The sequence below is a fragment of the Ostrinia nubilalis genome, chromosome 6 (genome assembly GCF_963855985.1).
Source record: "Ostrinia nubilalis chromosome 6, ilOstNubi1.1, whole genome shotgun sequence".
Taxonomy (NCBI): Eukaryota; Metazoa; Arthropoda; class Insecta; order Lepidoptera; family Crambidae; genus Ostrinia; species Ostrinia nubilalis.
In genome coordinates this window covers 17922122-17941595 of record NC_087093.1, presented here as the reverse complement: position 1 = coordinate 17941595, position 19474 = coordinate 17922122, and the positions used below count along the sequence as shown (strand labels likewise).

Below are 19474 nucleotides of genomic sequence, written 5' to 3'. Positions count from 1 at the left end.
TGTGATTCGAATTGATGTAATAATAACTTTTTCCAGATTGTGTAGGCGAGGGCGCGGCACCCGGGAGCTACAGTACTTACGTCCGCTTCATTCGCGTCGCGCAGGCGCCCGGCGGGCTGCTTGGGCCCGCGGGCCCGCAGCAGGGCCCGCCCGGGCCCGCGCCGGCGGCGGCCGACCCCACACGAGCATTGTTGATGTCTACTGTGTACTTTTTCGTCTGTACCCGATCACCCGTCAGTGCAGTCGACTCGAACGTATCCCTCCGCGCGTCTGCCGAGATCGCGAGCGAACGCGCAACAACGTTCCGGCTCTCACCCGTCGGTCCCGATCAGCTCACGGTTCCCGCAACGTTTCGACCGAAACTTGCGAGTTTTATAATCGAATCGTCGTCGCGAGTTCGACTTGTATCTTCGATCATGATCATATCAGATTTCGTGCCGCATGTTTTTAGTTTCCCCGTCCTCTCGCCCGGGCGCGGATGCAGCGGACGCCGGCCCGGGCCGGTTCCCTTGCGCCCGGTTGTTTGACCCTCCCGTTTCCTTCGCGATTGCACTCGATGATCATCAAAGTACAAACTGGAAGTTATATAGTATTGGACGAGTGCGACCGCTCGCGGGCGCTCGTGGGGCGGCGACGAGTTTTATTCTCACAGTGTGTAGTTTTTTGGATATATTTACTCCGGTGTTAATCACTGTTACTTAATTATAAATCGGGACGATATTGACGAGACAGAAACCATAGACCGGGACTCTCTCCCGCTCGGACTCGATGTTAACACGTGAGGAGGCCACACGATGCAGCATCGACGAACCCATATCACAGCTGAATTGTATTTTGTACGAGGCCATTGCTAGATTGTACCCAAAATAGTTTATTGTATTGTGATATAGTACAGTTCTGTTGTTTTAAAGTATGCGCTTTGGAGTCATTTGAGTTGCGGGAATAAATCTGATTATTTTATAATCCTGTTTATAATAGTAAACTTTATAACTAAGCGATTAAAGTTAGTATTTGATTGATTAGGTAAGCACGGTTACCACTTTCTGACATGTAAAATTTTCGAGAAAGAGATGTCATTTCAGCGACCATTTTATACATAAATACTGTCATTTCACTCTGTCATTATTAGAAATGTGACGCGACTGGATTAGAAGGGTGGATTAGGCTACATCGATAAGGCTTCTTAAAATTCAAATGGCACAAAAGCACATATTTTGAAAAACAGTGAAAGTGCGGACGTTGTCAAAAGTGAAGACGACTCAAGCAAACGCGGCGGCGCTTGCTTCAGTATTAGAGGCGCGCTCCTCAAGTTTTGATCTCGAATTGCGACTGACACGCTTGGTGTTTGTGTTAAACGGATGACCGCGTAGTGGGCTAATGCAACCGGGCTCGACACTTGTTGCCCGCATATTAACACACACTCGGGATTCTGCCACAAAGATATTTAACTTTATTTAAAAACACTGGCCATCGCAGTAGGGCTGCAGTAATGTCGGTCAATGGACCAGAAATAGCTGCAATAAATTACAGCACCACCATATCCCATAAAATTGCTAATTCTTGAAACACTCCTTTTTGCAGCCAAGTAAAAACTTACTGTCAACATAAATATTTAATTCATGTTGCACTATCTATGCCATCATAGAAAAATCCTGAAGGATACTGATTTCGTATATCTACACTATTGAGTTTCATATGAGGGCAGCATATTAAAGAGTCCAGACTGCTAGAGAAAAGTTGCATTGTCCTTTAGTTTGTCGTTTTATAAAATTTACATTATCCTCTTTTAACATAAATACCCAAGCCACATTACGTGATTCCATCATAGATTAACGTTGTTTTACCATTAAAGTGTCAATTGATATGAAGACGATCTCGTCTCGTACAAGAGTATCGGTTGTACCCTAGTGTTACTTATGTTAGTAGTTGTTTAGCGGGGCTAATGTTTTGTTACTCGTATTGTGTTATGGAACGAAACAACATAATAAAATGTGGTGCGAGTGGATTCCGTGAGTTAAACTATAAAGACATTTAACAAATTTTCAAATTAATATGATAAAAGTACTAAGGACTTTTTTAAAATCGCTTGGATAAAGATTGTATGTACATAGTGTTAAGTTAGTAGAGTTAAGAGCAGACTTAGATGTAGTAGGTATATATAACAAATTGTAAGGCGCGCGGCGCCGGATCTATTGTTAACATTTTCTCTTTTAATTGTGTTATTTTCATATTATTTCTGCTAAAGTTTCGTTACTGACATTTTATTGTTATCGTCTCAGTAGCGCGCCGCGGGGAGGCAATGTGAAGTCGACACTTACTAATATCTCAGTTACCTAAAAAGGAAACTCGCGATTTTACCAGCTTTACAACGCATTCGAATCCCATTAAATAGACACAGAACAATCGATCTAAATGTGGATCTTTAATTTGTAGTTTGTTGCTGTCCAAAGTGTTTTCTCTTGTCACAGTACACGATATAGTTTTGCACGCAATATTTCGTACATGTAGTAACATCACATGGGAACTATCTATCTCTTGTCAACAGTACACGATATGGTTTTGCACGCAATATTTCGTACATGTAGTAACATCACATGGGAAATATCTATCTCTTGTCAACAATGGGTACCGTATTAATAAATTGTGGAATACTGAGACATAATGTAGTAAGTTTTGTATCGAGTGTCGACCGAACAGTGAAGGTATAAGAACGTTTGCGAAGGCCCGCGGCGCCGCACAGTGTCAACAATCAGTGGTGATATTATATGAATAATTTATATTATGTTTTTATATATTGATTAACAAGCGTAATAAAGAGTGAGCAATGGCACATCTGAATTAGTGTTTCATTAATCCCATAAATGTATGTGGCGTCTTTCATCATGTTCAATTAATTTAATAAATTAAATGACAAACACACGCAAACACATTACCTAACTTCGTAAGACTGAGGTTATATTTTACAAGAAGGAGGTAAGACCGAAGGTCCTTCAAAAAGAACTAACATTTTATACCCTGTCAGTCCCAGCACTGAGTTTACAAAATGTATTTAAATATTTGAAGTTTTAAAATTTTTCCAATCAAAATGAATAACTATTATCGATCGAAGGTTCTCTATAGCACATTATAAAGGATGATGGGCACAAATGTATGGAAAGTGGTACCCGCTCCAATAGCCATAAACAATATATATTTTAAAAGGCCTTTAGATGTAGGAAAATGTCTGCTATGGGGCCAGTTCTAATTCACGTTTTGAAAACAGTAATTCCACTAAGTATTATAATGAAAGTATAACAAAATCATCCATGTATACGAGTATGTATTATGACTACATTCTATTTATATAACTAAAAGAAGCATTGAAAAGGAAAGGATTATACCTACGATGAAATACCCAAGCTATTAGCCCTTTATTCGCTTTCATCATCATCATCATCATGATCATTTTAGCCATAGGACGTCCAGTTGAACATAGGCCTCCCGCAATGATTTCCACAATGGCCGGTTGGTGGCGGCCTGCATCCAGCGCCTTCCCGCTACCTTTATGAGGTCGTCGGTCCATCTTGTGGGTGGACTTATTGGGTCTTGTGGGTTTATTCGCTTTAGCAACCCATAATAAGACCCTTAAGAAGTAATAAAACTTTACCCCCTTTTTTAAAAAAAGGTACACCCTAGTTGAACTCTGGCTTAAATTGTCATTTGGTATGGAAATGTCATTTTAATCCAAGGCTCTTCCTAGGTATAACTTTTTATTAATAAGGGGGTAGTACTTCTTTAAATAAAAATATTTATTTCACAATTATCCCCATCAATAATTATAGAGTTAAGGAAGGATGCTAGGAAGCAGTAAACCCTTCCTGCCTCGCATAACCTAAGTGCCATACGATGGATACGTATGATCTTCTTCTTCTTCTTCCTCGGTCCCTCACTGATGAGGATCGCGACCACAGATAGTGTTCCTCCACAGACTGCGGTCATAGCTGTGTGGACCGCACGATGCAAACTCCCGCCCACCGTCTTCCTCACCACGTCCGACCATCTCGTCGGTGCCCTGCCCCGAGCGCGTCCCCCTTCATACTGTATGATACTTAGGTTACACAAAAAGTATCTTTATCTTCGAACGCAACCAGATCTGAGGCTGGTGTCCATAGTAAATGTTGTTCGTCTTGGTAAGACCTTTCAAATGACACTACAAACATAACTATTGGAGCCGGGTACCATTCTGCAAAAAAGTATGTATATCTTCGTACACAACCAGATCTGAGGCTGGTGGTCACAGTATAAGTTGTTCATCTTGGTAAGACCTTTCAAACGATACTAGACACATATCTATTGGAGCCGGGTACCATTTTGCCCATTGTCCTTTGAAAGTTCAAAAAATTGCTTTGCGGCATCAATCATAAATTAGGATTCTTGCATTAATAAAATTAAAGATTTTAACACATCGGCCCGGTCGCTCCAGTTCGTCAGTGACATTTCTTGACAGCTGTCAGCGCGTTCAGGAATCGAAGCTCGCTTGGATACATACTCAAGGCTTTACAGTCGCAATTCAATTACCATTTGACGCGAGAACAAAAATGTATGATGAAGTTTTGGGTCACTGAAAAGGACCTTCGGTAATACATACTAGATTGCATTTCAAATGTTCAGGATGGAACGACTGAGAATTTGGTTCTTTTAAAGGGACCGACGGTCTTACGAGGCTAGACAATTTGAAATGTTATTTTCCAATTAGGCAAAATATTTCATGTTACAGAGCCAAGCAAATTCTGTCAAATAAAAATCTTTTGGACCAATCAAGTATTTTCAGAAGAATGACGAGACAACGCACACAGACTGACACCACAATATCCCACCACCACACACCATCAAACATAATAAACTACTTATTATTATTAATGAAACTACAGTAGGTACTTCTAATAAAACAATTAGGTTTATTATCACAATCCGAAAAATAATTTAGTACCAACAATTACTTACAACTACTGTGTGTGATATTATGCAAATAGGTCTTACCGTAACTATTTAGTATTCACTACAGAAAGATCATGCAGAATTATATCAACTAGACTTATTTACATAATTATTCATATAATGGGTATGATATGATTTGATGAAATAAATGATTCTAAGACTACTCTAATTAAAAGTAAATGCAACAATTGTAACATCCACCATAGAATTCCGTTATTTAATAAATAAATAGTAAAAATGTTAAAATCGTACTCACTACTCTTTTAGTCTTACTAAACAAACGACATTTTACTTTTCTTCAAATGAATAGGTTTCTCTTTCTAGATAGATTCTCAATAATTAAAAATCATCCACGAATCTTCTAAATATACAGGGTGTCCCGTAATGTAACGTCAAGCCGGAACTGGGTGTTGAGGCAAGTTGTGCTGGTTATCAGAAAAATATAAAAAAAAATCTATGTGGCATATTTTCAAAATAATAGGCATTTAAAAAAAATCTAAAAATTCTGCTCCAGGTGACGGTCCTTTTACTCGTGTTGCCACACATCTTCACTTTTTCCAAAATTTTTTTTTGTTATGTAACCCTGAATAATGCTTCTCTAAATTGTTATCAAAATTACAAAACCAGCTGCTCCAGCTTGGATGAAAAAAATACATTATTCCCAAAAAAAATCTCAAAATAAAAAGTTTGCCTAGTTTAAAATGACTGTACTGAAAAAAAATGTACTACGCGAGTGTGGCAAGTGACGTCATAATTTGGCGCATTTAGTAAGGATTCTAAAATGGTATAACACTTGGTAAATTTTTGCTGTAAATGTCGACAATTTTTGTTTTTTTGGAAATAGTCCCGTTTTTAACTTTATCTACCTTGGTTAAAAATTATTATTCTAATGTGCCCAAAATTCAAGTTTCTGTGACTGACTACCGTACAGTCAGTCACAGAAACTTTTGTCACCATGACAGTAATTAGTAGTTGACATACTGTGACAAAAGTCACCCGTGCGCGCGCGCCTTTACTACCTGCTCTGCCTGCACTTGTACTTGGTAACAGGGATAATAAGGATATGAAGTTTCGGTTATGGATACGGTTACGGATATTAGAATAATATTATACCGGTTTCGGTTACGGTCACGGATATGAAATCATTTCAGATTATCCGAAAGTTTCGGATAATTTCGGTTACGGAATTATTAGAATTTAAAAAATGTAGGTATAATACAAATAGCAAGATGCTGCGTGATTTTGACCCACATAGCTACTTAATGTACCAACTAAGACGAGACCTATGTATGATAAAGGTAAAACAGGCTGGCATATTAGATGGTGCCAGCGAATGCCAGACAAGTTGGTAACAAATATTAAGATTTAAGGTACAATTCCAAGACGGGCCGCAGATCGCAAACTGCAACCGCAAACTGCAAAACTATGAAATCGGCAGCGCGGCATTGCAGCTGCGGCGCCTACTGCAGATTTCATAGAGTTTTGCAGTTTGGAATTGTACCCTTAGACTCCGCCTTTATCCGGAACTATCCGTAACTTTAGAATCAGTTTCGGTTACGGTTATGGATATTTTTTATTTCGGATATCCGATAGTTTCGGTTACGGTTACGGATATCATAACATTCCTGCTTGGTAAGATGGTCCTCTCCGTCCCGCTCATACCTTTTAAAATGGCTTCTCCACCTCACTTAAGCCAGAAACTTGAATTTTGGGCACATTAGAATAACATTTTTAACCAAGGTAGATAAAGTTAAAAACGGGATTATTTCCAATAAACAAAAATTGTCGACAACTACAGCAAGATTTTACAAAGTGTTATACCATTTTGGAATCCTTACTAAATGCGCCAAATTATGACGTCACTTGCCACACTCGCGTAGTACAATTTTTTTTCAGTACAGTCAGTTTAAACTAGGCAAAATTTTTATTTTGATATTTTTTTTGGGAATAATGTATTTTTTTCATCCAAGTTGGAGCAGCTGGTTTTGTAATTTTGATAACAATTTGGAGAAGCATTATTCAGGGTTACATAACAAAAAAAAAAATTGGAAATAGTGGAGATTTGTGGCAACACGAGTAAAAAGACCGTCACCGGGAGTAGAATTTTTTGATTTTTTTTAAATGCCTATTATTTTGACATAATGCCACATAGATTTTTTTTAATATTTTTCTGATAACCAGCATAACTTGCCTCAACACCCAGTTCCGGCTTGACGTTACATTACGGGACACCCTGTATAAAAGGAGAAACTAGTGACATATCAACGCACAGCTTAAACGGCTAAACGTAGGCACTTGAAATTTGGAAGGGACGTAGCTTAGGTACCGTAGAGGTGCACTAAGAAAGGAATTCCCGAAATTCCCACGGGAACGGGAATTAGTGGGAAAATCCTTTTGTATGAAAAATCTAAACCGCTTAAGTTAGACGCTTGAAATTTGGCATGCAGGTACCTTAGTAAACTTAAAGCTTAGTTGCAACAGGATATTGCAAAATTCCCACGGGATCGGGAATTAGCGGGAAAAAACATTTGTATGAAAAAATCTAAACCGCGTAAGATAGATGAAGGGGGTAAAACGGGATCCACGCGTACGAAGTCGCGGGCGGCCGCTAGTTCATCTATAATAATTGAGCATTGAGTACACTTCAAATCACGAAATTCCATGGTGAACTTGCTAAGTACCCCCATTGGCTACAAATAATGTCTCATGATAAATAAAAAAAATGGCAGGCACAATCTCAGATTTTATAAAATACCCTCGTAAATAAATATTGAAATGTCAGATCTATGGATCTACGTAAACGATTAACCCTTAATTGGTCGCGTGGGGTGTCATGCACCCCAGAGCAGGTTTCCAGGCTCACAACTTTTTAAAATTTGAATTTAGCGCGCTGGCCTTCTAGGTAGCTTCGTAAACACGTAAAATGTACACGATTCAGTTGCGAGCGGCGTTCTGTTGTGGACGGTTGGGCTCGGAGAGCGTGTTTGGGGTGCACGACACCCCAGGCGACTGTTTGTGTGGTCTAAATTTCGAGGTAGTGGATGATGTTTATTTCATTATTTCTGTTTTAAAACATTGTAATAGAGAAAAAAAAGCCCGAAATTATTCATTTTTACAATAAAATGAAAGGAGGAGTTGATACAAACGACCAAATGTGCGCCGGTTATAATGTAGGAAGACGCACCAAAAGATGGCCGATGGTGACATTTTTTCATCTTTTCAATATAACAGGTATCAATTCCTATGTGATATACAAATCTAAAATTGACTCTAATATATCCCGAAGAGTATTTTTAAGGCGACTAGTAGTAGTTAGTCAAACCTCACCAAATATCAAGAGCCAGCATACACCACGACCGCTGCAAAAACGACTAAAAACACAACATGGAATTCAGGACCAAGAATCTATTTCTGAAGCAGGCCGATCGCAATCATACAAAAGGTGTCATGTATGTCCAAGAAGTAAGGACAGGAAAACAAAGACTGAATGTTCGAAATGCCAAAAACATGTGTGCAACAATGACCATATGAATATAGTCTATCAAAATTGTGATGATAAAAACTAGGATTAGTAAAAAAATATTTTTCATATTAAAAAAAAGGTTAATTTTGTTAAAAATACGTTTAAAAGTTGATTAATATGTAAGTTCAAATGTCCTAATTAATAAAAGTCTAACTTTGCATGTATTTCGTATTTTATTTAATTTCCTAATTCTGGGGTGCCATACACCCCACGCGACCGCTTATGCAACTTTTTAGGCGCGCCCAATTGAGGGTTAAGAACACGAAACACTGGTACGAATTTAAAGATGACTGCCATATCGTCAGGAATACTTAAAGTTTGTCTACGTCGACGTATAAAATACACCGATAGAATCACGCAATAAACATTGACTCCTTACATCGTACAGAATAGGAAACAACTCATATAATTTGCTCACTTCTAATTATTTAGACTTATCCATATTCGTAACGCTAAAGTACTTCAGCAACGTTCGACCCTTCTTGGCGGATTTGGGGGTTTTCTCCGAGACGGAGCTCCTCCGAGCGGGGAAGTTCTCCTTCGGGCTGAGCGGCGCCAGCGGCGGCTTGTCGGCGTCGGCGCGGCCGCGGCGCGCGCGCGTCATCAGCGTCAGCCAGTCCGGCGCCTCGGGCTTCTTCCGCACCGGCGACATCAGCCGCAGGTGCGGCGCCTCGCCCTCCAGCGCGAAGTTCGGCAGGTTCTTGGTCGGCGTCGTGTACGAGATGATCCTCACCTTGCTCGGCGACACCTTCACCGGCGACCTCCGCGCCGCGTCCGGGGACACCGGCTTCGGGCTCCGCGGCGAGAGCCGCTTGCAGGTCCTCCGCTCGTAGTTCTTGGTCGGCGTCATGAACGACGAGCCCGCCGTCGGGATGTAGCCCCAGTCGCGCGGCGGCGACGCGTCCGGCCCGCAGCGCTCGGCCGGGCTCGCGGCGCCCGGGGGCCCGTCGGGGTGGCGGCGCTTGGAGCCGGCGGCGAGCGGCGGCGCGTCGCGGCGCGGGCGCTTGGGCGCGTCGGCGTCGGGCTCGCGCGCGGCCATGAGGTCGGCGAGGCAGCGCTTGGAGGCGCGCGGCGCGGGTCGGGCGCGTTTGGCGGCGGGCGCGGGCGCGGCCTTGCGCTTGAGCGAGCCGGGCGTGCGGTCGAGGCCGCCCCAGTGCGGGCCGGGCGCGGCGGGTCGCGGCGCGGGCTCGGCGCGGCCCTGCAGCGCGGCGTCGGCGAGGTCGCGCTCGGAGCCGACGCGCCAGATCTTGTGGCGCGCGTCGTCGCTGCAGGTGACGAGCTTGAGGTCGGCGCGCGGGCCCCAGGCGGCGCACGTGACCTCGGCCCAGTGGCCGGCGAGACGCACGAGCGGCTCGGAGCAGCGCACGTTCCAGACGTAGGCGTGCTTGTCGCTGCTGCCGCTGACGAGGTAGGCGCCGTCGGGGCTGAGCCCGGTCTTGATGTAGAAGGTGCCGTTCTCGTGGCCGGTGTAGCGGCGCTCGGGCAGCGTGGCGTACGTGGACACGTTGAAGCAGTAGATGACGTTGTCCATGCAGCTGGCGTAGAGGCGCACGCGCGCGTCGTCGATGATGAGGTTGGTGTAGCCGTTCTTGGTGGAGCTGCCGCAGTACGGGATGGAGTGCTTGGGCAGCGGCTCGCGCTTGTAGGCGGAGTAGTTCTTGCGCATGTCCCACACCTTGATGTTCCCGTCGCACTCGCCGCAGGAGATGAGCGTCGAGTCGTCCTGGAAGACGAGCCCGGTGATGCTGGTGGCGCGGTGCGTGTCGATGCGCGGCCGCTTGGAGTGCGAGCCGGGGGTTTTCGGCGTGAAGCTGGAGTGGCAGTTCATCAGACAGTTGTCCGGTTTCAGGATGACGGCGGGTTGGCTGTTGGTGCGGATGTCCCAGACCAGTATGTGGCCGTCCCGAGCTCCGGTGGCGAAGACCGTGGGTTCCGTCGGACGAAATACAGCAGTTTTCACTGACCTTGTGTGGTTGGAGAACACTTGGATCCTTTTGGGAGCACCTTCAGCCACATCCCAGAGGCACGCAGTGTGATCACCTGAGGAGAAACATTAGCAAAGTGTTAAATAGGGTTTTTTATTTATTTAATTTTATTTTATTAGGGACAACAAACAATTGTACAAACGGTTTTACAAAAAGTCTTACAGATATATCTTAAATAAATGCACAACCAGCACCGTTATCCACGAAAATAACAAATAGAACAGCTACTAAGGTCGCACACGTTTGAAGAAATTATTTAACTAATTTTAAGTTTATGACAATAAATTCCATGCAAATTTTAAGTTTGGTAAGTTAAAATTGACAAGTTCTAAGACAAAAGTTAGGAAACAACCGTATTACCAATTATTTAAGTTGGCTTAGTGCAGTTATACATTACATATTATACCTACAGTCAAGGCCATACGGCAAGCACCGATCATACAACAGAAAACGAAAATGGCAGACAAGGGAAATGCAAGGTGTACAAGTTAAAGGACTTAATACGGGGTTCTGATTTGAAATGACCTAAAAGATAGAAGAGAATGTCTCACCTGACACAGTAACAAAGTTCATGTAGCCCGGCATCCACGCCAGGTCGAACACGGCGTTGTTGTGGCACTGGAAGCCCTCCAGGGTGCTTGCTGAAGATATGCTGGATGTGTCCTACAAATAAACATAACATGTTTTTATCAATTACTAGCGGCCACCCGCGACTCCTTACGCGTGGATCCCGTTTTTTGAATTGAAGTTCAGGGTTGCATGATTTAAATCACGATTTTTAATATCAATTTTCAATATCCGAAAATGGAATTGATAAAACACTGGGAGTGCATAATTAATCAATTGTAATGTTAATATTAGATGGTAAAGTATGAAATTGCCATTTTCTATGGAGAAATGTTCATTTTTCCATACATTTGATCAATTTTTTGAGAAATTTTGTCGGTAGATTGCGACAACATTAAGCTATAGGCTATATGTGCAGAAGAAAAATTAAAATTAATAGTTGTAAAAAAAATTTAAAACTTAGGACAAGCTTTTTTTGAGGATTTATTTCTAGTGAAAAAACAAAATAGGATTTTGTTTAAATCATGATTTTCAACCCTGTTCAGGACAGAGAGACTAAGAATTTGGTTCTTTTAAAGGGAACGACGGTTTTACGAGGTTCGATAACGAAATGCATTGTAAACTTGCAAACTTGATCATTCTCAGAATGGAAAGTAGTCAAAAGAAAAACTGTTGAAGCATATTAGGAACTTAATTTTAAATGAGATTTTTACCAAATTTTGATGTTTTTTTTTGTAGAAAGTACATTATTCTTGGGTGAAATAGGCTATAATTTTTTCCTGGCAGGCAAAAGTTAATGTCAGATAAATGGAACTGGCCCTAAGAAGATAGATAATAAAATAAATCTATCGCTACACGCTGAGCAGGCCTTACATTCTTGTCATTCAATGCTTATCTACTTTAAGTTATCCATTTTGGAATTTATAATGAACTAGCTTTCTGCCCGCGGCTTCGCCCGCGTGGAATTTTGTCTGTCACAGAAAAACTTTATCGCGCGCGTCCCTGTTTCAAAAACCGGGATAAAAACTATCCTATGTCCATTCCCGGGACTCAAACTATGTCCCTGCCAAATTTCATCGAAATCGGTTGCGAGGTTTAAGCGGGAAAGCGTAACAGACAGACAGACAGACAGAGTTACTTTCGCATTTATAATATTAGTTGGGATTTACAAACAGACAGTTCTGTCTGCTTATAAATAATTTATTAATTACCCCAGGAATCAACAACCAACTAGGCACAGCCTGGATGAATGGAGACTCGTAAATTTATTCAAGTCTAACAATAATCTATACATATATAGGGTCCTTCTAAATCAGCTACGTTCCGTTTAATGGGAGCATGTATACGTCACACTGAATACGTTCCCAAAGTTTGAGCCAAAAATTCAGGCTGGTTTCCGAGATAATTAAGGAAACAACTTCATTTCTTATCAACCCAATACAACACCCTGTTCAGCTGATTCACTACTACACTGACAAAAATCCGCACGCACACGAGCTTACGTAATGGCCGCCATTGCGCTTGTGCTGCCGTTGGGCCACTGGCCGCGAACACAAGAGTGCCGCCGGACGACGGACCGGGCGCCACACAAGCTATTCTAGGGCTACTACTAGTTATTTAAGGAATTAAATTAAGCAGAAAATTAAAGTTTATTTATTTTTGGTAACATAAAAAAATCTTATGTGGTAAGTACTTATTTAGTGGCCTCAATGGAATGATGTTTATTCAAAAGTTCGTTTAAAATACTTTTGCGCTTGTAAAAATCTTTTATTTCAAACGTAGCAACGAAACGAAGCAAAAAAGTTAGTTGCCGAAATCAATGACTTATTTTTATGCCATACACAAATGGGATAGTTACCATGACTATGAAATTTAGAATTACGGTTATTATTACGATAAAGCAGGCACATTTTTCATGTTAATTTTAATCGCTTAATATCCCCTTAGCAAATTAAATAAAAATGTGATTCGTAATTGACTCGATCATAGCAGAAACTAAACGCTATCGAATTATCTACCTGTGATTATCGGCAGTCTTTAGTATTCCGAAGTAAATAAGTAAATAATTGTTCCCAACTATCAATTTTAAACTGAAATAATAATCATTAAAATCATCGTAGAAACAAAAAAAAATTATAAAAGTAAATAATGATAGTTTTATTATTATTAAGATTAGAAAGAATTTTGGAGTTGACATCCTTATTTATGCGTGGCGGAGTCGGTGGTATCAAAGATAGCCGTCCCTCACAATAGCCGACCGCGCTAGTGTTGTAAGAACCTCGAGTCTTTAAAGTCTTTATTTTGAGACTTGAGTTTATTTTTAAGACTAGGACTCGTTAGTCACATGAATAAGGGAATAATTGAGTCTTCCGAGTCCTTTCGAGTATTTTAAGTTCTTTGAGCTAGACTGAATCATGACAAGAACTTGAGTTGGTGTATACTAATAGGCAATAATGAGTGATTTCATATCATCATCCGTATGTTATATCCTAATTGAAAATAAAATAAATCGCACAATACAAATGTAATATCAATAAAATTGCATTAAACGCAAATAATCGAATCAGAAGTATCCATCTAAAGACTGACGATTTTCGTAATCAAAAAGTTAAAACGGTCCAATAAAATAATAAACACACAGTCTTAATTCATAGCTATTTTATTTTCTTCAAACTTTTAATAAGTAAGATTCCAAGACTCGAGTGTCGTATCGTACAACACTAGCCGGCGCGCAGCAAACGAACTTTTAGACACGTGCCGCCGCCTTTAGACACGTGCCGCCGGCCGCCGGCTAGCGCAATGTACACTCACCAAAATAAAATTAAGAAATGCAACAAACTTTTTTTTACTATTCAAATTAAAATTGTGTTTATTGTTAAATCACAGGTACATAAGATAGGTCATAAATAAATACCAAGTTGGAACGGAAATGATTCGGAAATTTTATTTAACTAATTAGGTACCTACCTACCTCATCTACTTTTCTATTGTAATAGAAATGATGACATTAACGATTAATTTAAGAATGGACTTTGATTTAGGATAAATGGAATATCAATACAAACAAATTGAAGAGTTTTATTTGCTTCAATAGTCTAATTTAATGTTTCTAAATAACTGACTAGGCCATTGAATTACCTTCACAAAACAATAAGTTCGATTAATTTTTAATTATTATCTGTTATAGGATATTTTACCATGAAATACTCAACACCATAATTTAGATTCGAATCAATTGAAATCGAAAGCAAGCAGATAAAATAATAAACAAAGTTTCTTTTTTGTCGTCGACTGTACGCTTATGCCAACTTTTCGGCTCTTGCTTTGGCGGCGTCGGCGTCTTTGTGTCAACAAAAGGCGTGCGGCTTGTCGGCATTTGTCGGCGCGTGCGCTTTGATTTAATTCAGTTTTTGACTAGCTTTCTTGTGTGAAGGTGCGTTTTGTAGTGCTCGTGAAGTGAACTATGACGCACAGATGCACAAATGCAAATAAATTTACTAAGACGCGCCTTAAAAATCATGGCCTTTGCTGGTTGATTTTTCGATGGTATCGTGAGTCCGTTTTACTGTGATTAACATAAGATAATAAGGATAGACAACGATATGAGAGTAGGCCTGCAACATTAAAGTGATAGCTCGCCCAATCAGTCGATCAGCTAATCGGCTATCAGCTGTGACGACTGCTGTGAGTTGTTATGACGTGAGTGTAAACAACAAAAAAGTGTGCAGTGGTAGTGAGCGTTGTGTGTGTTGTCTCGTGTTCCTGTGCAGAATGAATACACTACAGCTTTGTTGTGTGAGTAAAAAATACAGCATGTTCCATTATGTAAGACGAAATGAATTTTTATTTTTGTTAGAAAATGTAACTTTGTAAAATCATTATAAAACACATACTCAAATTTGGTGAACTTGTTCAGTGTACCGTATAGATGCCCCCATTAAAAGGAATGTAGCTAGTTTAGAAGGACCCTATATACAACAAAATGTTAACAAATTACTACTAAACTATAACTAAATAAAAAAGGGTAAAAATTAAAATTATGCCTGGATTGTAATGGCAAGGATGTTTCTGCATTTCCAGTCAAGGTTTAATGCCATGGTTCAAGGCCTAATCTTTAAATGCATTTAGTACAAAATGCATTTAATGATTAGGGACACTCAAGTTTATAAAATAAATATTATTTGAATATATAATTAAAAAATGTATTTTCTTGTATTTTCCCTCTTTGTTAAAAGGCTATCGATGGAGTGGACTGTATATTCCTAAGATAGGCCTGCTGGTGGTGATTAGGCAAGAAGCTATTTAAGGAAAAACTCCATTCTGTCCCCAAAAATAAGTCACAGGCATCATAAACAAGTCAGTTATGTTTCAAGTCTAGTGTAGAATAGGATTTTGTTAATTTAAATGAGCATAAAGAAAGAAAGAGAGAAAACATATTTGTGTATCAAAAATAAAAAACAATAAGTACAAATCAACATAAAGAGCAAGACATTGTACCAAATTGCTACAACTCGAGAGCTCGTTACAGCCACTGGTAGGTATTCTGCATAAACCCTGAGGGGTGGGTAAAAACCTTACATACAATTCTTAGTGGTCCAGATTGAAAGTTATGTTAGAAACAATTAATTTGTGATTTTATAAAACGCGATGACCCACCTGAATAGCAACTCTGCCATCTTCGTTGGCGAGGGCGAGGATGTGCTCGTAGCCGGGAGCCTCCGAGAACCGGCACGCGAATATCGGGGGGTCCTGGTCGAAGTTGGCTGCGGGAACTGAGTTCTGCAGCCCGTAGAACGACTCCTCACCATTCACCACGAGGCGCTTCAGTACATTATCGTAGTTAAACCGACAATCTACAAAATCACACGACATGAAAAGACAGGGTTCGCAAAATTTAATACATTATGAAATGACTAATTTTATGCTTACAAATGCCCAGTTGACGGTCTATAAGACACTGTATGTCGTTCATGTTTGAATTTTTCACATTTCAGTCACAAAATCAACGATGTACAGTCACTTTTAGCGATATTACTAGACTTTTCTACAAAAAACGAGTCGAACAAAACATGTTGTGACAGATCTGCGTTGACATTTGAAAAGGCGCGAAGAAAAAACGTTTCGTTTCATCACTGCATCACCACTACAAGACCATAACCCTAAATAAGTACCACAACACAATCGTTCGATCAAGTCGGGTCTTTAGGCATTGCATTATCTACCTTTCTCTATGACTGTCTAAAAATACAAAACTCAAAGCTTTATTGACATTCTTAAAAAACAGAGAATGGCAACATCGTTTTCATTTTGTGCCGCAAAATGAAATATTTTTCTTTCTGTTTTTTGTTGCTTTGAACGGCTAAAACCGAGTTTTAATGTTTGGTGTATTCTTTTATTTATTGACCTTGTAACGTTGATAACCCCTTTGTATTGATATCTGTTTGTTTTCTTGATTTATGAGCATTGAAAGTTGGCGGTTCAATCTTGGCTTTCTTTACTGGTTTTCCTGGTGACCGATCCTGATGGTGACCGATGCTACTGCGTAATGTAGCTATTGAAACCGTAAGTAAACACATGGATTCAGTTAAACTCGATTATTAACCTTCGAAGTCCCCCAAAATCATAATGCCTTCGTGTTGCTTGTGGTTCTCAACGAAAGCGTCTGTTATTTCAGGTTTATGGCATGGGACGTCTAAGAAAATGGACAATAATGCATTGATCGGCCGTCGGTTGCGGCTCGGTCGTATGTTCTCGGACGGGAGCTCTGAGTTGACGATCCGAGCGTATTGCGGATGGACCACACCTTTTCAGTGCCTCGCGCGCCTGTTCCGCCCGGCCCGGGGGCGCCGCGCCCGCCCCGCGAGCCCGCGCAGCAGGCCCGGCCGGCCGACGGTCCCTTTATGAACAGCATGGACGAGATATCCTACTGGATCTGCACCAAGCAGGCCCCCTGCCTGTACAACTACGACAATGTGATAAAGAGGCAGTGCGAGGAAGCACACTGCTCTAAACCTAAAAGTGTTCAAAGTATTACTATAGAGACACCTTCACCCAAGAAGAAGAAGAAAAGAAAGTTATCTCTGCTCGATGATGAGTCTGTGTCCACAGAAAAACAGCAAAATGTATATTTTGAAACGTCCCAGAGAAAGAGCCAGCAGACATTGCTGGAGAGCTGTAAGTCTGACACGCTCGGGTCCGATCTGGACTTCAACATTAAGAACTCTTCTATCAAAGGCAAGTCTAAAAAGGCCAGATTGTCTAAGTCCAATCGGACTATACATAAGAAGAATAAAATTGCTACTTCTACTCCCAAGGTGACTGGAACACTCAGGAGAAGCTTGCGTAAAGCTCAAAGGACTAATAACAATGGTCAAAACAATCACTCCTTTGAAACATACAACTGTGAGATAATCAACGGAAGCAATACTAAATATAATAATGACAAAGAGAAATCTGCTAGTAGAACTAGAAAACTTGAAACACTCGCTGGCGGGGACCAGAGTATTGAAAAACAGAATTGTAATGAGAAAACAGCTAGGACACCTGTGAACGGTCAGTTTGATGATCTCAGTGATGTGTCTGGTTTCACTGCTAACTATATTCGCTCCACAAAGATCCATTCTGCTAAAAGAAATTTAAGAAATAAAGGTGGTAGAAACATAATCAAGGAGTCCCAGAGGAGCGTACAGAAAGATGACACATTGTTGGTTTGTGTGAACAAGTCAGTCAATACGGGGCTTCCAAAAACCCCAATGCTAAATTGCAGCACTGACTCGTCTCAAAACATTGTCAATTTGGTCACTTTGAAGAGCAACGATAAGTCTGCTAAGGTAAATAAAAGCACCTCCCTGTTAAAGTTTGTAGAAACTAAAAATGGTAAAAAAGCCACTTGCAATGCAGAAGACAAGCCGGCAACATCCAATCTGAACATCTCATTCCAGTCCAAGAGCAGTGCGACGTCCAGGTACCCCAAGAGGACCAAAAACAGTTCCCCGGAGGACACGCCGCAGAAGGTGGCACCGAACAAAAGAAGGAAGATCAGTAACTCAAATAACAAATCTGAGAGAAAGGAAAATCCTGAAGATAACGTATCCCGTACAAGAAGCGGGAAGTGCATAGGGCTGTCCGTGAGGCAGGCCGAGAACTCGGTGTTGGTGCTGAGCAACTCAATGGAGCAGGTGAGCTCGCTGGCCAGCCTGAACGTGGCCACGCCCTCGGGCTCGGAACCGCGCGGCCGGCCCAAGCGTCGGCGGTGCGCCAACAAGCAGGTTGACTCTGTGAAGAAGCCGAGCTGTGGTGAGCGCCCGGACTCCCTGAGAGACAAAAGTGGTTTCGCGGCGTGTTTCTCGGACAGTGACGAGGACAATGTGCCGTTGAAGGAGAGGAAGTTCTTCTGTTAGTGCATAATTCAATTTAAAGACTGTATACTTTAGTGACTTTTACGAAGAATTTGTTAGTGACTGCATATTTACTGGTTTTGGATAAATGAATTGATGACATTCCACATAAGAAGGTTCTAATGCTCGAGTTATTGATTTGTAACTAATTTATTGATGTTTGAAATTTTATCTAATGTTATATTCAATTAATGTGTTCCGTGCTGAATGTTGATGAAAACGATCTAATGAATTTTATTTACTTATGAACGATCAGACAGAGAGTCAGGGCTTGTTATGTGGGATTGTTATAAAACATTTGACTAATGTAGAGATGTCCATTTGGTATAATAATAATCAACGATTCCTTAGAATGACTGTCTCTGCCAGCCCAGTGCCTGCATTCAGTTACTGTATATTGTATACTCAAAATATACCTTTAAATAATAATAATAATAATATCATAGTCATGCTCACATTATCTTAGCCTATTAACTGCATGTAAAATAATTAGAATGTTATTATTAAAAAACTTGTGTGCATGACACAAATAAAATTTGTGTTAAATTTTTGTTATAAAAGTGCCATTATAATAATTATACACTTGTATTTTATTTAGATCTAAGTTGCAGCATGACCGGAATGACGTTTTATTATAAATAGCAATAGATATTTAAATATCTTATGTTCAGTTTGTATCAAATTATTGTGTAAAAAATATCTGCTTTTATGTATTTAAAATTGCATATTAAACTTAATGTTATGCAATCTATGATTTTATTATACAAAGCAAAACCTGTGGTAAATATTCCACAATGCCAATTTAATCATATCAACAGAGATAATATTAATAATGTAGACAATGTCTATTGGAATATTGAGCTTGTATGGCTTTGTGGAATATTTAATCACTAGATGACCCGAGTTCTATTCCCGATTGTATCTGCTTGGCGAGCTATTAGAGGATCTTCCTCTTGCGCGAAATATATAAATTGTAACTTTATTTCAATATAATTAACTTCCTACGTAAACCGATTACAAAAACT

The 19474-nt window shown here is 40.5% G+C and overlaps 3 protein-coding genes across 3 annotated transcripts in view; 2 read left to right on the top strand and 1 right to left on the bottom strand.

Moving 5' to 3' along the window:
• The window catches only part of LOC135072740 (uncharacterized), a 59574-nt gene extending 58142 nt beyond the window's left edge, over positions 1-1432 (top strand). The window contains exon 8 of the mRNA XM_063966778.1: positions 37-1432. The gene's annotated coding sequence lies outside the window, so the exon portion shown is untranslated. The remainder of the gene's footprint in view (positions 1-36) is intronic.
• A 7327-nt stretch (positions 1433-8759) lies between these two features.
• On the bottom strand, positions 8760-16167 carry LOC135072757 (protein lethal(2)denticleless). Its single transcript, XM_063966795.1, has 4 exons — positions 15982-16167; positions 15709-15905; positions 11037-11148; positions 8760-10540 (listed from the first exon to the last, which is right to left on the bottom strand). Exons 1-4 carry the CDS (start codon positions 16022-16024, stop codon positions 8925-8927), a joined length of 1968 nt encoding a protein of 655 aa, XP_063822865.1. The 5' UTR covers positions 16025-16167; the 3' UTR covers positions 8760-8924.
• Positions 16168-16327: 160 nt separating this feature from the next.
• LOC135072736 (myb-like protein D) lies at positions 16328-19196 on the top strand. The gene is made up of 2 exons (XM_063966765.1): positions 16328-16614; positions 16727-19196. The coding sequence occupies exon 2, from the start codon at positions 16845-16847 to the stop codon at positions 18450-18452; it is 1608 nt and encodes a 535-aa protein (XP_063822835.1). The 5' UTR covers positions 16328-16614; positions 16727-16844; the 3' UTR covers positions 18453-19196.
• Positions 19197-19474: the final 278 nt, after the last annotated feature.